We start from the raw sequence: 17,177 nt of genomic DNA on the forward strand, positions 1-17,177 counted from the left end.
TCGCCATGTCTGGGGCTGCCGAGCACATCTCTCGAGGCATGAAGATACCCAGTGGTGCTGGGTGCTGGGCAGCATATGTGCGGGGTTCAGCTGAGCCGTCCTGCCTCCCACAGCCTTGGTCCGGTGGTCTCCTGGTCACACGCACCCACATTCGTTCATCCATCCACACACTGGTTCTCACCCCCCCAGCCCTGTAGACATGCAGGTGCCGTGGGCATGTGGTGGGTGCTAGAGGGTCCCTGCCCTTGTGGGGCCAACACATGAAAGAGGATGCGCTGGGGCCTTTGCAGGGCAAGCCTGGGCTGCCTCTTGGCAGGAGCAGCCTTTCTGCTTTGTATATGTTTAGATTTTTCTAATCCTTTTGTAAAGCTGGAAGGTGGGAGGAGAGTTTCCATGTGTGGAAGCCGGGAGCCAAAAGCTTCTTTGAGTCTCCCATGTGGGTGCAGGGGCTCAGGCACTTGGGTGCTGTCCACTACCTCCCAGGTGTATTAGGGAGCTGGATCGGAACAGAAAGAGCTGGGTTCAAATCAGTGCTTCCATCTAGGATACCAGCAGAGCCCAGGAGCAGCCTGAGAACGTGCAAGCTGGGCATAGCTCCTTGCCTTGCCTGCCCCGGGATCCCTTATGGACACTGGTTCATATCCCAGCTGCTCCACTTTCCCTCCAGCTCCCTGCTTGTGGCCTAGGAAAGCAGCAGAGCAGTCCAAAGCCTTGGGACCCTAAACCTATGCAGGAGACCCAGAAGAGCCTCCTGGCTCCCGGCACATGGGACTTAGCAGGCCCAGAAAGCCTGGGGCACACCACTGCTGGCCCTGTGGCTCTCTCTGCCCATCCATCTTGTGGTGGCCATGAAGCCCCCATGTGTTTACCGACCAGGCCACCACTGTACCCAGCACAGTGTGACGGGCCCAGTGTAGCTTCCAGGGTCCTCTGCCTGCCTCTGGGGAGTCAGGAGCTCATGGCTGTGTCACAGCCATCATTTCTCCCTTTAAAAAAATTGTTTTTACATACACACACAGAGAGAAGACAGTGACAGGAAGAGAGTGCTGCCATCTGCTGGTTCCCTCCTCAAATAGCCACAGGAGCAGGGCCAGGAGCCAGGAACTCCTTTTGGGTCTCCCACATGGAGGCAGGAGTCCTGGCACTTGGGCCATCCTCCTCTGCCTTTCCAAATGCATTAGCAGGGAGAGCAGAGCAGCTGGGACTCAAATCGGCATTCTGATATTGGTGTGGCAAGTGGGGGTTTACCCTGTGTGGGATAGCCTGGCCGTGGAGGGCCTCCTCCCCAAGCTGGGCGGCCTCCTGCCACCTGTAGCCACAAGGCTGCTCCCTGCCCAGCCTGTTGACCTTCCTTGCCAGCCTGCACCTCTAGCCAGGAGAGCAGCTCCCCTCTCCTTCAGACTTCCTCAGAGCTGAGGAATTGGTGTGAACTCCCGAGGTCCCAGCTGGGCCCAGCCACCCTGAGCTCACGCCCTGCCTGCAGGCAAACCCTGCTGGTCAGCCCAGGTCTGCCCTGCCTAGCACCCCGCAGTCTCTGCGTTGGGGTAAGCAGGCCCTTGAGCTCAGGGGCTGTGGCAGGCTGGCTCGGTGTCAGGGAGCAGGTGAAGCGGGACTTGAAATGTCACAGTTCCTGGGGGTGCCTGGGATCATCCTGCCAGTGCCCCATCTCATCTGGAATCACAGCCCTCTTCTGCCACCCAAGAACTCGTGGTTTTCCGGGAAGTGTGGGGGCCTGTGCAGACTTACAGGTGATGGAGAATAGGGAGCACCCCCCACCACACACCGTCTTGCTCGTGGCCCTCCTCCTGGGAGGTCCTGAAAGGGGATAGCCTGGTCCTCAGCCTCTTCCAGGCAGCGAGTAGGGACCATGCCCCAGGGCCAGCTCCCAGGGCTGTTCGTGGCAGGTGGCACCGGGAGCAACCATGACATCAACTACTGGGGATGCACTCAGGCAGGACATTGTTGTCAGGAGCCACCTCGGGCTGGGCAGTGTCACACTTGCCCTTGCCAAACACATCCACACAGCAGCAAGAAGGGGGTGTTGTCACCTCAATCCTGGGTGGGCATAGCAAGTATGTGGGCCAGGCACGCGGGGACACCACCAGCATGGCACTGTTAAACCCCTGGGAGTAAGTGGAGGCCCTGAGGGTCCCCCCGACTCCGAGGGGATGCCCTCGAGGGAGCTTCACACTTCACACTTCACCTGGAGGGGAGAGGCAGAGTGGCTTCACGCTGATGGCAAAATCTGCATTGCTGCTGGTATGGGAAGCCCCTTGACTGGCCTCACAGTGGGAACGGCTCTGGCCTTGGGCACCTGCGTTCAAGGAGACAGAGCATGGAGCCCTAAGCATGTGGCAATTGAGGGGACTAAGGTGGCACCCAGCACCCACATGGTGGGCTACAGGATTGCCAGGGAACGGCTATGGTCTCCGTGGGCCCCTGCCCTTGGTGTGGGCTTGCAGGGCACACACAGTGCATTCATTGTGTCCCTGTCATTCACTGTGGTGCCAGTTGCCGAAGAGGGAACCAAAGGGGTGAGAAGCAGATGAGTCAGGAGCAGCTTCAGGAGATGGAGAGCCAGCTGTTCAGGGCAGACTGTCTGCTACTGGAGCTCTGATCCGCCTGCCTGGCTGCAGGGTTCAAGAACTGGCCGCTCTTGCACAGAACACCCTGGACCTTATCCCTGGAACGGCTCCTGCATCTACCTGGGCTGTGCAACTCCTGCCCCCTGGTGGTCAGGCACAGGCCAGTGACCTCAGAATTCCCCCAGGATGGGCATCAGAGGCCCAATGCCAATTTCTAAGACAGCTATTTACCAGGAGTGGGGCCAGAGGGGCTATGGGAGCAAGAGCAGGCAGGCAGGCCATCAGAGGACAAGGTGGTTACTCTGGTAGGGGGCAAGGGTGGGCAGTGGGGAAAGGGATAATCCTGTCAGGCTCAGCTGCCCTCATCAGGGGAAAGGATCCCCAAACCAGCCGCACCCACAACCCGAAGCCTACCACTGCCAGGCCCCCCGGGCATTCACTCACCCACCTTTGCAGCCCCAGAGCGCCTTCTTCACATCTTGGACCACTAGAAGGAGGGATGCCAGGCGGAGGGTCCCGCACTGCACAGTCAAAGAGGCAGAAAACAGGACCCAGAAGTGGATTTGGGAAGACACAGGAGCCCTAGAGTCCTCCAAGACCCAAAATGTATGGCAGGAGTGAGCAGCGTGGGGGCTTAGGCCCAGTGGATGGCTGTGGCTGGAGCTCAGCAGGGCCACCAAGGGGCTGCACACCACCAAGGGGTGTGGTCACCACAGGTCCTGTGGCCTGGTTTCTACTAGGGCAGAGAAAGGTCTGCTTTATCAACTCCACAGGAAACCTACAGCACGGCCAGCCTGCCCCACAGTTGATCTGGCTGACATCCTCTACCCCCATGGCTATTGTGGGGACAGACCTCACACTCGAGGTGTCTCCACAGGCCAATGGGATGGACCTCCTGATTTCCCCCAGGGTTGGGGTCTATAAGCTTGGCCCCACACCAACTCCCAGGTTGAGCTGGGGGCCATCTTTTAGGTCCCAGGCTGAGGGTGACAACTTGCTGTTTGTGTCCCGATTTTGCTGCGCCAGGCCCCAGGCTGGCAGGGGATCCTAGCGTGCTCCAGCTGCTACCCTCGTGGTGCTCATCTACAAGGGATCGGAAGTCCTTCCCCTGTAGGAAGTGACCTTGATTTACCCCAGCGAGAACATGCCTTCTTAGGAACTCAGGCTGCTGTGCCAGGGTTCTGGGCTGATCCACCTACAAGGCCTGCTGTACCACATGCCCACGCTAAAGGAGCTGACGATGGAGCAGCATCAGATGCCAGCACCTCGCTGCCTTTCACCTACAGGTGTCCAGCAACCCCCCGGCCCCTTTCTCAGCCCAGCAGTGCTGATAATTTAGAACCCTTGATGTTGTCATGTGCTGATGTGGCCTTACCGGGAGCCCGGTCCAGTCAGGCAGCTTGTAAGGATGTGCCTGGATCCCACCCCACACCTAGGCTCCTGGCGCATGACCCGCTGTGCAATCCAGGAATGGCCTTGGGACCATCAGTATGCATGGCTGGCCTTGCCAGGGTGGGGCCAGAGTTAGGCAGTGCCTGGAACATGCCACTGCCCAGCCTTCACCCTCAGGGTCCCAAGGGTGAGGTTTCCACGCCGCTCTCATCCCACGTCTCTCTGATGTCCAGGACCTCATCAGGGAATCCCAGATAAAAAGATGAGCATCCAGCTTTCTGGGACCGTCCCACAGCTTTGTGCAGTCAGAAACCACAGCTCCCACCCCGACTGCTGCCCTCTCCACCTGGAGGCCAACGCAGGAGTTGGCCTGGGGTCGGGGTGGGGTCCTGGCAGGGCTCAGAGCAGCAGCCAGGGTACAGGCAGTGGAGCACCACCAAGAGAGGCCACCGTACCCAGGTGGGGTCAAATCCATCCCATCTCCTGGGCTGGGAGCAGAGCCCACACGCCGAGGCACACATGACCCACAGGGGGTGGGGCACTGGTGGTATGTTTTCAGCCCCAATGCCCAAGCCCCCATCCCAACCGGGGAAGAATTATCCAACAGCAAGGGAACTCAGACCTGAGAAACCCCTCCTCCCAGACATGGATCTTTCTGGAAGCCGCTTTGGAAGGTAAGCAGGATCCAAAGCAGCAGGGAACAACCATCTGCACCCCGCCCCCAATCCTCTATTCTCCCCCCCCCAGGGGAACCAGGGGTACAGGCAAGAGCCCATGTGTCCTTGCACCCCCAAAGAACGAGACACAGCGCACTGGCCAACACCTTGGTGGTATAGTGTAGCTTGGTTTTATTTAAGTCCACAAATATTTCAAAAAAATTACAAAATACTCCAATGGAGAGGACACAGACGTCACGGTTTCTGGGTGTCTACTCTGCTCACACTGCCGTCTCAGGCCGACTACTCATATTTACATTTAGCTTCGAGAGAGAGAAACGGAGTCAGAGGGTCTGCTCTGCTCTGCGCCTACCGCAGTGCAACAGGAAGCGACCTCGACAACACTGAACGATACACACAGAACACAGAGACCCGAGGGCGGCTCCGAGGGGGCCTGCAGAGCTGGGCCTCCACTGGCTACACTGGGAAGGGCTCAGGGCGTGGGTTGGCGATAGAGCGTCTCAGTGCTTCCCCTGGGGGTGGAGAGAGAACTGAAGGGAACAAGAGAACACCTTGAGACAAGTTTCCAAGCTCAGACTTCAAGTCTTTCACTCTTTCTCTTTGGAAAAATGGGTGAGAGGGAGAGGAGAGAAGTTCCGCTGAATGGCAGCCACACTGTCCCAAGAAGGAAGCTACAGGGATGGAGGGGGCGGGCTGCAAGCAGCGGGTGCCCACCTGGAACCACGTGGCCGGCTCACTGAGCTCGTGCCCCTTACCCCCTAAGAACTAAGGTTAAGGCAGGAATGGAATGAGAGAAAAACCAGTGAAAAGAATTACTCGTATTTCCAACAGACACACAATCCTGTCTGTCCAAACTGAAACCAAAAACATATTCAACAGAAACGCGAAACGCCCCTAATGCAGTGAACCCCGACCCTGAACTTGAGCGCAGACCTCTGGGTCTGTGTCCAGCTCTTGGCCTCCTCTGCCTGCCCATGCCTGCACAGCCTGCCTCCCGCATGCACTTGGCGTCCACCGCCCCACAGGGTGGTCTCTGCCTGTCCAGCCACACACAGGCAGAAGCAACCTCGTCCTTGGCGCAAGCCTGGTCCCTGCCATGTCCCCACCCTCTGCCTGGGAGAAAGTGTGCCATATCCACCCAGGACAGCCATGCCAGGGGCCTGCCTCCCGCATGGTGGCACCCACTTCACATGCGTCACTGGGACTCCTAGAGCCACCTCTAGGATGGAGCGTGGGAGCCAGTAGCTTCCCAACCCAGGGTGACCACCATGCCTGGGCTACTCCAGCCTGTTCATGCCAGGGCCTCTCCTCTCATGGAAGATGCGAGCGGTGTCTGGCACCAAGGCGCACGGCCCTGGCAGATTCCTTTGGCAAGTGTGTGTCCTGGGCCTCTCGTGTGCTGAGTTATTTGCATGGAACCACTTTCTTGACTTTTCTAGAATGTATATGAAATTTCCAGAGTACTAAAAAAGGCAATTCATCCAGAACAATCCAATGTGTGTGCATAGAAATCTAGAAGGAAACCTACAGTCAGACACACAGACACGTGCTTTCCATCCTGCAGACAGAACAACAGGGACACCCAGGAACAGAACACCAACATTCAGCTCCTGTTCTCCTTGTGCAAAACCAAAGAGCTCCACCTGCCCAAGCACGGCCGCCGGGGGCAGCACACGCACCAGCCAAGCAAGGTGTCCAAAGGCCGCCCTGCCCCCGCAGCTGCCGCGATGGCGCCCAGGCCCAAGCTGCTGCCTGCCTGCCACCAGTGACGCCCTCCTGTCCCTTTAATGAAAGGGAGAATTATATAGAACTTTTTATTAAAAAATCAACTCTGTATTCTGTCAATAGCTGGTAGGAATTCACAAGTAGTGACATGGCTGGAAAAAATAGATCAGAATAGTAGTTTGTGGAAGGAAAAAAAGGCTGTTCTAAAATTATTTATTTACAGACATAAAAAGCCATGCTGCAGAACTTTTCAAATTATGAAGATTTCCTACAATGTATTAAAATAAAAGATTTTTTAAAAATTATAGCTCTTGGATCCCACACATATGCTGCCTGTCTGCCCGCCCCGTGGGCTCCGGCACACTCAGCGGAGGCGAGGACCGGACGCTAGCACCTACCAAGAACTCAGGAGAACACTAAAGCCAGAGCCCGGGGCGGCGGGAAGTGCGCTGCAGGCTCAGCCCCACCCAGGGCCGGCTCGGCTGCTGGGGGGCATGCAGGGGGCCCACACCGTTCCAGGGACTCCTCTCCACAAACGAACACCAGGATGCGACACGGTTGTAGTCGTGGGGTTTTAAATATATAAAGAAATCTAGAAGATACTCTCTTTGCTTTTGCAGCTCCTATTGTCTGTGAAAAGTCCTGGTATCTCCACAGCAGCACTAACAGCTGAGTAACTTACAACTGCTTGTCACCTTCTTTCTTCAGTCGGCTGGGAGGAAAGAACACAAGAGCGAGTGTGGCCACTGGGGCAAGGCCAGGCCTGCGGCAGCTGACAGGGCCAAGTCCCGGAGGGGCAAGCCCTGGCCCTCATCCCATGCCTCCCACTGGGCTGTCCCACCTGCCGCTCCACCTCCTTACCTGTAATAATCCTCCTGACTCGGGAGGTGGCCGCCGTGCATGTGGGGGTGTCCATGCAGCCATTGCTGCTCCATGGCCAGTCTCTGCAGCTCCGCGGACTGGGCATGCATGGCCTGCAGCTGGTGGGCTGCCGACATGGGGGGTGGGATGGCCCCAGGCAAGTCTCGGGGGTAGGGGGTGCCTGCCAATATAAGAGTTTCCATTAGAGCCGGTCGGAGCCCAGCACCAAGGATGGGACAGTGTACCCAGCAGCCGCCACCACTGGCCAGGCCAGGCCCCTCCCATGCCCCACCATGAGGGGCAACAGGCTGCTGGGCAGGGACTTGTCAGAGCATAGCCTATTGGGGAGAGAAGGGGCCTATGAATGCCCAGCACTCCCATGCCACCTCCTTAGGCTCTGCTGCAAGCAGAACCCGGCGCTTCCCCTGCTGTGCCATCGTCGCTGCCCTGCTCCAGGGAGGATGCCTTAGTCTTGTTCTGTGTCCGTGACCCACACACCCCCAGAGCCCTCTGAAAGTAGTCTATGGCCTCTTCCCACACGGATCCCCGTTCACCAAGACAGCCAACGCACACTATGGCACAGCCACCCCCAAGACCTCCAACCACACTGCAACTGGTGCCCACCTCTTTCCAGGCCCGTCCTTACCAAACACTGGGTGACGCAGCATCTCGTGCTCATGGGGAGGTTGTCCAAGCAGAGGGTTGGGGAGAGTGCCAGGCGGGTAGGGGAAGCGGGCCAAGTGAGGGCCAGCAGTCAGGGGGTCGACCAGTGGGTGAACTGGACCTGCTGATCCTATAAAATGACAAAGTCCAGATACAGAGCAGGGCATGGCTCTGGGGGTTCTTCCAGTGTCTGCCCTCTGTGGCAGAATCGCCAACAACTTCTTCCTCCCCTGAGCCGGGCCCTGGTCATTAGGGTGGGCACTACCACCTAGCTGTTCCGCCTTCAGGCAGAACCCCAAGTACTCTCTACCGGCCCTCCCTACCAAGAAGCTACCGTCAACAGAACCTCCTGGCTGCCAGCTTGGCTTGACTTGTACCTACTGGGTCCACAGGAACCCAATCTTGCCCAGCAGGCGTTTTACGTCCCAAAATGCTGGCTGGACTGGGCTCCGACTGCCTGGACTGCCTCCCTGGAGTGGCTAAGCAAGGCCAGCAGAGCAAGTGCAGGCCAAAGCAGGCCCAGTCTAACCCTACCAGGCACAGGCCCAGGGGCACACAATGAGGTGGTGCTGGGATGGTGCTTGCTGTCCTGTAAGCTGGCAGGGATCCAACAGCACTGGTGTCTCCAGGAGCCTGCTCAGGGTTCCATGCAATCGGGCTCTCCCTTGGTGTCTGCTTCCCATCTGATGGCTCCTCCAGGGCCTCCTGCCAGTCAGTTTTCCGACAGCAACAGAGAAACTCGACCTCCACGCAGCCCTCCCCCTGCCCCAGACTTATCTGCTTGGAAAACACACACCACTTGCCCACCACCTGTCTGCTTGTGAGCACAGCCTGGCCTCGCTTGGAGCCCATACTGGACTGTACGGACCAGCCATCCTGCAGCTGGCCAGCTGACTGGGAAGACAGAACGGTGCAGCCTGGCTCTCACAGGACATTCTCACCAGGGGCTACCTGGACCTTTGGGGCTCCAAGGCCCCAAGGTCCTGTCCCCTCACCTGCTTCTCCCTACCCCAAGCAAAGGACCAAGAGCCTAACGTGTGAGTGGGAGGCTGGTGCTGTGGAGCCTAGACGCTGAGCCATCACCAAGGCCGGCTGGGAGGCGGGTGCTGCGGTCCACCAGGACCTGCAGAGTCAGCCACAGAGAGATTACAGCTACGAACAGTTGGGTTGTCCTACAAAGGCCCAGGGGTTGGGCTCGGTCTCCAAAGTCCTGAGCTGATGACTAATGGGAGGTAAGGGCAGATCTGATCACTATGGCACCGGGAATGAAGTTCAGAGGGAAGTTGGTTTCTTGAGTTAGATGGGCCTGGCTTCTCATGCTGCTGCCTCGCAGGGTACTGATCCTGCCTCCCCAGGTGAGGGTACCAATGGACCCACTCCACCCTGGGGTGAACCTCTAACACCAGGAGCCACGCCAGGCCTCCTTCCCACCAAGCAGTTTCTGGCACAATGACAAGCAGCTTATTCCGGACCCGTGCCCCTCCTCACTCCTGCCATCCCCTCTGCACCCAGGCCAGGACACCCACCTTGGTGGAGAGGGTCCTGCTGGTGAAGGTGGAGGTGAGAGTGGATGTGTGAGTGCTGGTGATGGTGTGGGGTCACATTGAACATCTGCAGTCGGGCCAGGGGGTCGCTGGTCAGAGACGCCATGCGCTCAGCGTGGATGCGCTCGGCCGCGAGTCTGTCGGGGTAGCTCATCTCGGGTCGCAGCTGGGGGCCCGCCAAGGCCAGTCTCTCACGTTCCAAAGGGTTCAGACCCGGGTGGAAAGATGCAAATGGGTGTGGGCCAGCTGCAGGGGGGATGGTGAGGGCACTGTGCCGGGCGAAGTGCTCCATGGGGTTGGTGGCCGGGTGCAGGGGGTCCAGCTCCGGGGGCTTCACCTCGAAGCCTGGCTTCATCCTCTCCCGCAGCTCCCGCTCGCGAATCTCTCGCTCGCGGATCTCCCGCTCCCGCAGCTCCCGTTCACGGATCGTGGGGTCCACGTTGTAGAGGCCAGGCATGTGGTAAGCCAGCAGGGGATCAGTGGGGTTGAGGGGCATGTAGAAGGGGTGGTTGCGGTTGGTGGGCGACATGACATGGGGTCGAGCATACTCGCTCAGGGTCCGGAGGGCAGGCGTGTCAGGCCCAATGTAGGGGGGCACAGCAGCAATGGTCGTTGGCGGTGGCTCGAAGGATGGCCGCATGTGGCCCGGCCCCGTGAGCTGCGGCTCACTAAGACGACCTTCGTGTGCTGAGCTGGACGCCTTCTGCTGAAGGAAAGGAGGGTGTGAGAGGTGGCTGCACACCGTGTGGGCTCCCGGCCTGGAGTACATCACGGAAGTCGGCCCTGCCTCCTGGTCCTGTGCTCATAACACACAGAGAACCCCTGCTGCTCCTCCCCGGTCCCCTGGCAGTGACGCCAGTGACAGGTCTCTGAGGCACAGGCAGGTGGGCACAGGTCACTACAGTGCATCACTGGCACCTGCTGAGTGCCTGGGGAGCCAATTCAGAGACATGCAACTCAATTCGTGCCCAAGGCCTGGGACGGCACAGCCTGCAGCTGGCCCCTGCTCCCGAGAGCAGGCTGGAGCCAGCACCCTCCCGCACGCGTGGACACCTCAACTCACAGCTGCACGCTCGGCCTCTCTCTCCCGCTCCCGCTCGCGTTCCTTCTCCTTTTCTTTCTCCCGCTCGCGCTCCTCCCGGGCCTTCTGCTCAGCCTCCCGCTTGGCCTTCTCAATGGCCTCCTCCCTCTTCTTGGCCAGTTTGGAGCCGGCCAAGGGCATGAAGTACAGGTCCGTCCGTGCACAGGAGTTGTAGCCCCGGTCCAGGTGCTTGTAGAACCTAGGAAAGGCCGTGTCTCTTGCTCCAGGCCCCGCCTCCTCTCCAAAGCCCCTGCCCCGCCTCTCCTGCACACACATGCCTGGTTTCCCGAAACCCAATACCTGGCAGACTGGCTGGCGTGGCTGGGGGTGTCCACCACCGTGGGCTCGGGGGATGGGCTCCTCGGAGGGGGCGGGGGGCTCTCGGGCTCCTCAGCATCATCGCGAATCTCCTCCTTGATCTGCACAGTGGGGAGCGGGCAGGAGGCCCCCCCTGGAATGCCACCTCCCGAAGAGACAGCAGCAGAGCAAGGCGGCTGGGCTGAGGTGCTGGGCCCCGCAGGTGGGGTGGAGGTGGAGGGGCAGGTGGGAGGGGTGATGGAGGATGGGCCTCCAGGGACAAAGGAGTGCTGAGCAAATGGGGGCTGGGGGGGCACCTGGTGGAGGCTGGCTGGGGGGTGGGAGGCAGCAGCAGGAGTCAGGTTCTGGCTCTGGGTCAGCCCAGGGGGCTGGGCAGGAGAGGAGGGCAAAGGCTGGCTCTGGGGCATGAGCTGCAGTGGAGGGGGGTGAGCTGACGGTGGGTGGTGTGTGGACAGGGAGCTTAGGGGCTTCAGGGCCGGCGGGGGTGGCAGGTTGGCGTTCATGGAGAAGGGTGATGGCCCCGAGAGGTGAGGAGGGTGCTTATGGGCCTGAGGTGCTGGCAGCTGGGGGATGGGCGTGGTGGGAGGGGGCTTGATATGTGGCATGGCCAATGGTGCTGGTGGTAAGGGCTGCTCCCTCGGGGGCTGCTGAGCCTGCAATGTTGCCTGGGTGGCTGGGAGCTGCAAGGTGCTGTGAGGGTGTGTGGTGGCTGGGGAGGCGCCCAGGGCAGCCTGGCCTTGGGAGGTCTGAGGAGGAAGGCCAAAAGGCTGGGGGGGCCCTGGGTGCTGCAGCAGCGGACCGGCCTGTAGGCCATGTGGGCCCTGGCCATGCAGGGCAGGCTGGCTGTGAGTGGGAGTGGGTGCCTGGCCAGCTGGAGGGTGTGGCGAGGGCAGCCGTGGAGGGTGCAGGGCAGGAGCCTGCTGGATGTGCGAGTGTGCAGCAGGTGCTACCGGGGCTGGAGGCTGGCTAGGAGGCGGCACAGCTGCAGGGGAGCCCTGCGCAGGGGGTGCAGCGGCAGAGGCTGTAGAGCCCGGGGTAGGGAGCTGGGATGCTCCGGCCTGTGCTGCTGAGGGGGTGGCAGGAGCCCCCCCGGGGGCCTGCAGGGCTGGGGGCTGGGCCTGCAGCAGTTGCTGCTGAGCAGATGAGTCTGAGTCACTCTCATTGTCCTGGGGACTGGGGATGCTGGGGGACGTGCTGCGATTGTCCTGGTCAATGTCTTTGGGGTCACTGCTTCCCTCATCGTTGACACTGCGGCTGTCTGAACTCTCGCCTTCACCTTCCGATGGGGAGTTGGGCCGGCTGATCTCCTAGAGCCAGAGAAGGGACGATGGAAGCCTGGGAGCCAGGCCTCTGCCCTGCGCTGCCAGGGATAGCATACAGAGACCTCTGCCATCAGGCAACAGCCACCTTGGCCCAGGGGCTGAGGGCCCTTCCTGCTCGCTCCCCTGCCCCACCTTCCCCGCTCCCAAGAGACAGCGCTCAGCCTAGCCAAAGCTCCTCAGGCAGCCCCGGGGGCAAGCAGTAACGCACACCTGGGTTTTGGTCTTCTTGGAGCTGGTCCTGTCTGACTCCTCTGTGTCGGAGGCCACCTTCTCACGCTGTCGCTTGGTGCTCTTTAGCGGGGATGAGGCTTCCTCCTTCACCTTCTGCAGTGGGAACCACGAGGAGCAGTGAGGCCATGGAGGGAGCTAGCAACGGCAGACACTCTCCACAACAGTTCCCTCACCAGAAGCAGAGAGGGGAGGTGGGCCAGAAGGGCACAGGCATCAGGGCCTGTGGGAGGGCATCTGCCTGAAGTCCAGGGAAGCTTGTGGCAGAGCACATCCTTAGAGGACCCCTCTCTCCAGGCCTCAGGCCTGCACCTACAGCCGTCGGCCCTCCGCAACGAGCTGCAGCCTGTGTTGGAGGCGCTGAACAGCAGCTCCAGAAACAGCTTTCTAATGTGAGGGATGCCAAGGGCAGCCCTGTCCATTCCCAGCCCCTGACCTTGGCCGACTTCTTCACGGTCTCCGCTTTGCTGTCGTTGCTGGAGGTGCTGGCGGCGCTGGGGGAATTGCGGCCACTGGAGCGGATGTCTTCATTGATGGGCGAGGTGCGACCGTCAGGGCTGGCTGGCTGCTTCTTGCGACCACTGCGTAGTGTAGACATCTGCCCATCCAGATTGGGGACTGGTGAGGACCCAGCACCATGTGGCCCCCACCAGTCTTGAGGCCAATCTCAGTCTGGCAAAAACAGGCAACCCTCCCTTTGCCCTTGAGGCATGGAAGCTAAGGGTGCAGCTAAGGACAGGAGGGGGGAAGGTGACAGAGAAGGAAGAGCCATTCCTGGGACCAGAGCCCTGGAAGTGCAGAGCCATGTGGGCTCAGAGACTGGGGGCCACGGTTAAGGTTGTTACATCAGAGCCCTTCAAAGTGAGAAGCCAGACAGGCTGCATGCAGCCCTGAGACAACATGAGGGGCAGCAGAGGATGGACAACCCCAGCCACCTGCCCAAAGGCCCCAACAACAACCTCAGCTGCCCAAGTCCCGGCCGCAGACCCAGGCAGCCAAACCAGCCCTTGAGGGAGGAGGCTGCACGGCTGAAGAACGGCAAGCAGTTTCCAAAACCAGATCAAATATTTAAAAACAAAACAAAAGGAGCCTGCCAAGTGCACAGCAGCCGCAGACAGGACAGAGTGGAGGGGACGTGAGGAGATGGGAGCATGCATCTACCCCAGGATGGCCCCCAGCCGGCCCGCCTAGACAGAAGAGCAGCGGGCACGAGCCAGGCAGCAGCCAGGCCCCAGTAGGTGGCCTCACCGAGCCCCGACTCCGCCGCGTCCTCATGCTATGCTTCCCGCTGAGCCCATCCTCCTCCTCCTTGACGGGCTTGAACATGAAGGGCGGCGGATCCACGGGCTTCTCGACGGGCGGGAGCTCGCCGTACTTCTTGAAGTGGATGCGGCAGTCGGTGCACAGCAGGACGTTCTCCCGGCCCCCGTGGTGCCAATCTTTGGAGGCTTCATGAGGAAAGAGCGGTGAGGGTGCCAGCCGAGAAAACCATTCTCTCCCTGAGGAGGTCTGGACCGAGGCCCCCGTGTGGGGCCCTGCCAGGAGAGGGCTGCAGGAACATGCCCTGCCCCTCACCACAGCCCCCTGAACTTGAGCGAGTCTGTCCCACCCCTCATCAGTAAGAACTCCACCCTGAGGTGTAAATGGGGCAATGAAGTTAATAAAAGATTCCTAGAGCCACTGTTTTGGCGCAGTGGGCTGAGCTGCCACTTGAGATGCTGGCACCCTCCAGTTTAAGTCTAGGCTGCTCCACTTGCAGTGTAGTCCCCAGCTCATGTGCCCGGGTCCCTGCTCCCATGAAGAGACATCAGATGGAGTTCTAGGCTCCTGACTTCAGTCTGCTGCAGGACCCAATTGTTGCTGCCATTTGGAGAAAAAAAACAGTGGATCAAAGACCTAGCTGTCTCTCCTTCTCTAACTATGCTTTTTAAATAAATGAATCTTGAAAACGAAACCAAAAAGTATTCTCAAACCCAGACACGATGATGCGGACAGATGTCCAATCAATGACAGCTCTAGGCAGCCACATGCGAGGTCAGGGCCGCAGTACTTACTGGTGGTGAAGCAGTGGCGGCAGGCGTAACCCTTCAGCTCCTGCTCGCTGTCCTCACTGTCAAAGTCATCCTCGCTGGCAGAACTCAGGTCCACTGGGCACACAGGCGAGGGGAGAATATGCCATTAGGTTGGCCCAAGAACAGAACCCACAACCTGGTGGCCAATGGCTCTGTCTCACCAGTCTGTGTTGGACAGTACTCATGAAAGCTGGTTGGCATGAGGAGCGGGTGCTAATGCTGTTCCTGTACACCCCGGGGCACAGGCCCTGATGCCCATACAGGAGAATCTGAACAGGAACAGGGCATCATGGGAGCCTTGCCTGGGCCTCCTGATACCCTGGTGATCCTTTCAGGTTGTCAGCACGGGCAGCCCGCTGGGAGTAGGGCCACGAGGCTGTGGGCTCCACAGTGCACAAGGTGGGCTCAGAGAAGAGCAGGAGAATAAGTGTTAAGCTGACCTCACTGTCCTGTCCAGGCACAGCACACGCGAGTCCCCGTGGCAGACTCCAGCATGCAGAAAACTGCCACAGGCCAAGGCCAAGACTCACAGACTTCAAAAGAAGTGAGTTTTCTTAGAAACACTGAAATGTATAAATAACCTTTAATACTGTCCCTACTAAATCTCGACTCCTCAGCTCTGGGCTACATTTCTGCATGTACACACACACACACACACACACACACACACACACACACACACACACACACAGAGCTTACAGACAAGGATGCTTTAGGCTGTCAGTAGGTGCTGAATGTAGAGTCCCCCCCACTTGCTGCGATGCAAAGACCCCTACTTACAAAATTCACTGGAGGGAGGCCTGGAGGGCGTGCTGACAGGAGTGGATGCAGTGCGGGTCTTTATGCGCCTGAACACGGCCTGCCTCCGGTGACGACGGTGGGCGCGCGAGCTGGCCGCTTCGGGCGTTTTCTTCCAGTAGTAATAGAAGGTGATCAGCTCCCCCTGTCAACGAGAAGGGCTGGCTGTGAGGGTGGGGTGAGGAAGAGTGTGGCGCTTGCAGGTCCTCCACAGCGCCTGCCACTCCTGGAGACGAGGATGAGGGCTGTCCTTGGAGCTGTGAGGGGACCAAGCTCACTGAAGGAACACAGCCACGGAGCTGGCCACGGGGGGACCCCAACAGAGCCTGTCGTTCAGCCCTGCAGCACACGGCACCCAGATTCCCACAAGTCCCACTCAAGGGTGGCCACCACGGGCCAGACACTGTCAGGGCTGTACACACAGAGGACGCTTTGCGGTCCCTCAGGAGCGTGGCGGGGGGTGGGTCTGAGCGTTAACAGGCGTGGGCACATGCAGGCTGCCTAATTCACAGCATTCCAAGGCCATCAGACACACATGAGAAGAAATGCCTGGCCAGTTAAGACTACCCCAGAAACGACCCATCAATCAAACCGAACTGCCATGGTGCCAGGGAACTGGGCCCAGCGGAAGGTCAGGAAGAACAGCCCTCACACCCAAGCAAATTACTGCTCCACTCTCCACAGGCCTCAAGCTAAATGCCCACACCTGGACGAGATGGCACAAGTCCTGAAGGCCAGGACTGGGCTGCACAAAGACCACTGAGAGGAGGTGGACGCACAGCAGTGCTGATGCAAAGAGGAAACCTCACGTGCCCTGAGCTCAGCCTTTATGGCTCCAATGACTATTTCTTCCATGGCCTGGCAGAAAGGGAATGAAAAAAGTACAGCAAATTCAACTTGACAGAGAGCTGCATACAAATAGCATGGCCCACAAACCCTGGCCTACATAAGCAGTGTCTCCACCTGGATTTCAAATAGAGCACCACTGAAGTCCAAGAGCCTGGACCACACTTCTCTCAGCAGACCCCAACGCCTGGGCAGTCACTATTGCCTCACCCCACGGGCACGGTCTGGGATGAGCGCCTAGCTACAGACTGACAGCGACAAGCTGAAGGCAGAGGTGGACACCAAGCAACCAGTTCCTCTGATGGACTCAGCACCCAAGCAGCATGGGTTTCACCCGAAACATCTCCAGGGTCAAGGTCACTGCACGCCATGGGATGGGGCGGATGAGGCCACACAGAGTCCTCCCTCCCCAGGGGAGGCAGTGAAGCAGGGCAGCCTCTGACTGCCTGGAGCCTCTTCAGCTGTGCTCCACCCCACGCCTGCCGCACAGCATCAAATGAGCACCATCTTGGCCACGGAGCCGCCACGGCGAGCACGCCTGTCGATACTCACTGGCCTCTCCGCCCTCAGCTCCACACAGGCTAACTGAAGAAAGGCAAACACAGCAATGTTCTTGGCAATTGCGGCTACTTCATCATACGGTTAGAGTTGCTGGCCACACTTCTGTCAGCGTGGCCCCTGGCTCCTGTCACTCCTTCCTCGAAGACCTGCTCATCTAAGTGGCTCCTTGAGTACTGCCTGGAGGGAAGAGAGTCATGAAGCTGTTGGAAGGCTAAGGGATCTCTGCTGACTCAAAGACATGAGAACATCTGAGACAGAAGTCAAACTTGGCCATGGTCACCTTCAGATACTCCACCACCACGACAGCCCAATTCCAACACTTGGAAAAATGAGAAAAACCCAAAGTCGGTCCTTTCCCCTAGTTCTAAATCAATATACAGGTCCATAAGCAAAGCAAATCTGAGACACTGGAGGCAATGTGAAGCTGGAGGAGAAGGAAGGGACCAAAACCAGGAGGGAGGGCCCCGTGTGGTAGCCTAGTGGTTAAAGTCCTTGCCTTGCATG

The 17,177-nt window shown here is 59.2% G+C and overlaps 1 protein-coding gene across 1 annotated transcript in view; it reads right to left on the reverse strand.

Moving 5' to 3' along the window:
- Positions 1–4,808: 4,808 nt before the first annotated feature.
- RERE (arginine-glutamic acid dipeptide repeats) overlaps positions 4,809–17,177 on the reverse strand; it is a 348,281-nt gene continuing 335,912 nt past the window's right edge. Inside the window, exons 13-23 of the mRNA XM_040987860.1 lie at positions 15,249–15,411; positions 14,451–14,543; positions 13,645–13,844; positions 12,833–12,994; positions 12,379–12,492; positions 10,829–12,153; positions 10,511–10,727; positions 9,430–10,150; positions 7,887–8,033; positions 7,241–7,421; positions 4,809–7,091 (exon numbers count right to left, since the gene is read on the reverse strand). Of these exons, the coding sequence (XP_040843794.1) occupies positions 7,058–7,091; positions 7,241–7,421; positions 7,887–8,033; positions 9,430–10,150; positions 10,511–10,727; positions 10,829–12,153; positions 12,379–12,492; positions 12,833–12,994; positions 13,645–13,844; positions 14,451–14,543; positions 15,249–15,411 (3,357 nt within the window). The 3' untranslated portion in view covers positions 4,809–7,057. The remainder of the gene's footprint in view (positions 7,092–7,240; positions 7,422–7,886; positions 8,034–9,429; positions 10,151–10,510; positions 10,728–10,828; positions 12,154–12,378; positions 12,493–12,832; positions 12,995–13,644; positions 13,845–14,450; positions 14,544–15,248; positions 15,412–17,177) is intronic.

The sequence above is a fragment of the Ochotona curzoniae genome, unplaced genomic scaffold, assembly GCF_017591425.1.
Source record: "Ochotona curzoniae isolate NIBS_2020 unplaced genomic scaffold, NIBS_Ocur_1.0 contig_4792, whole genome shotgun sequence".
Lineage (NCBI taxonomy): Eukaryota > Metazoa > Chordata > Mammalia > Lagomorpha > Ochotonidae > Ochotona > Ochotona curzoniae.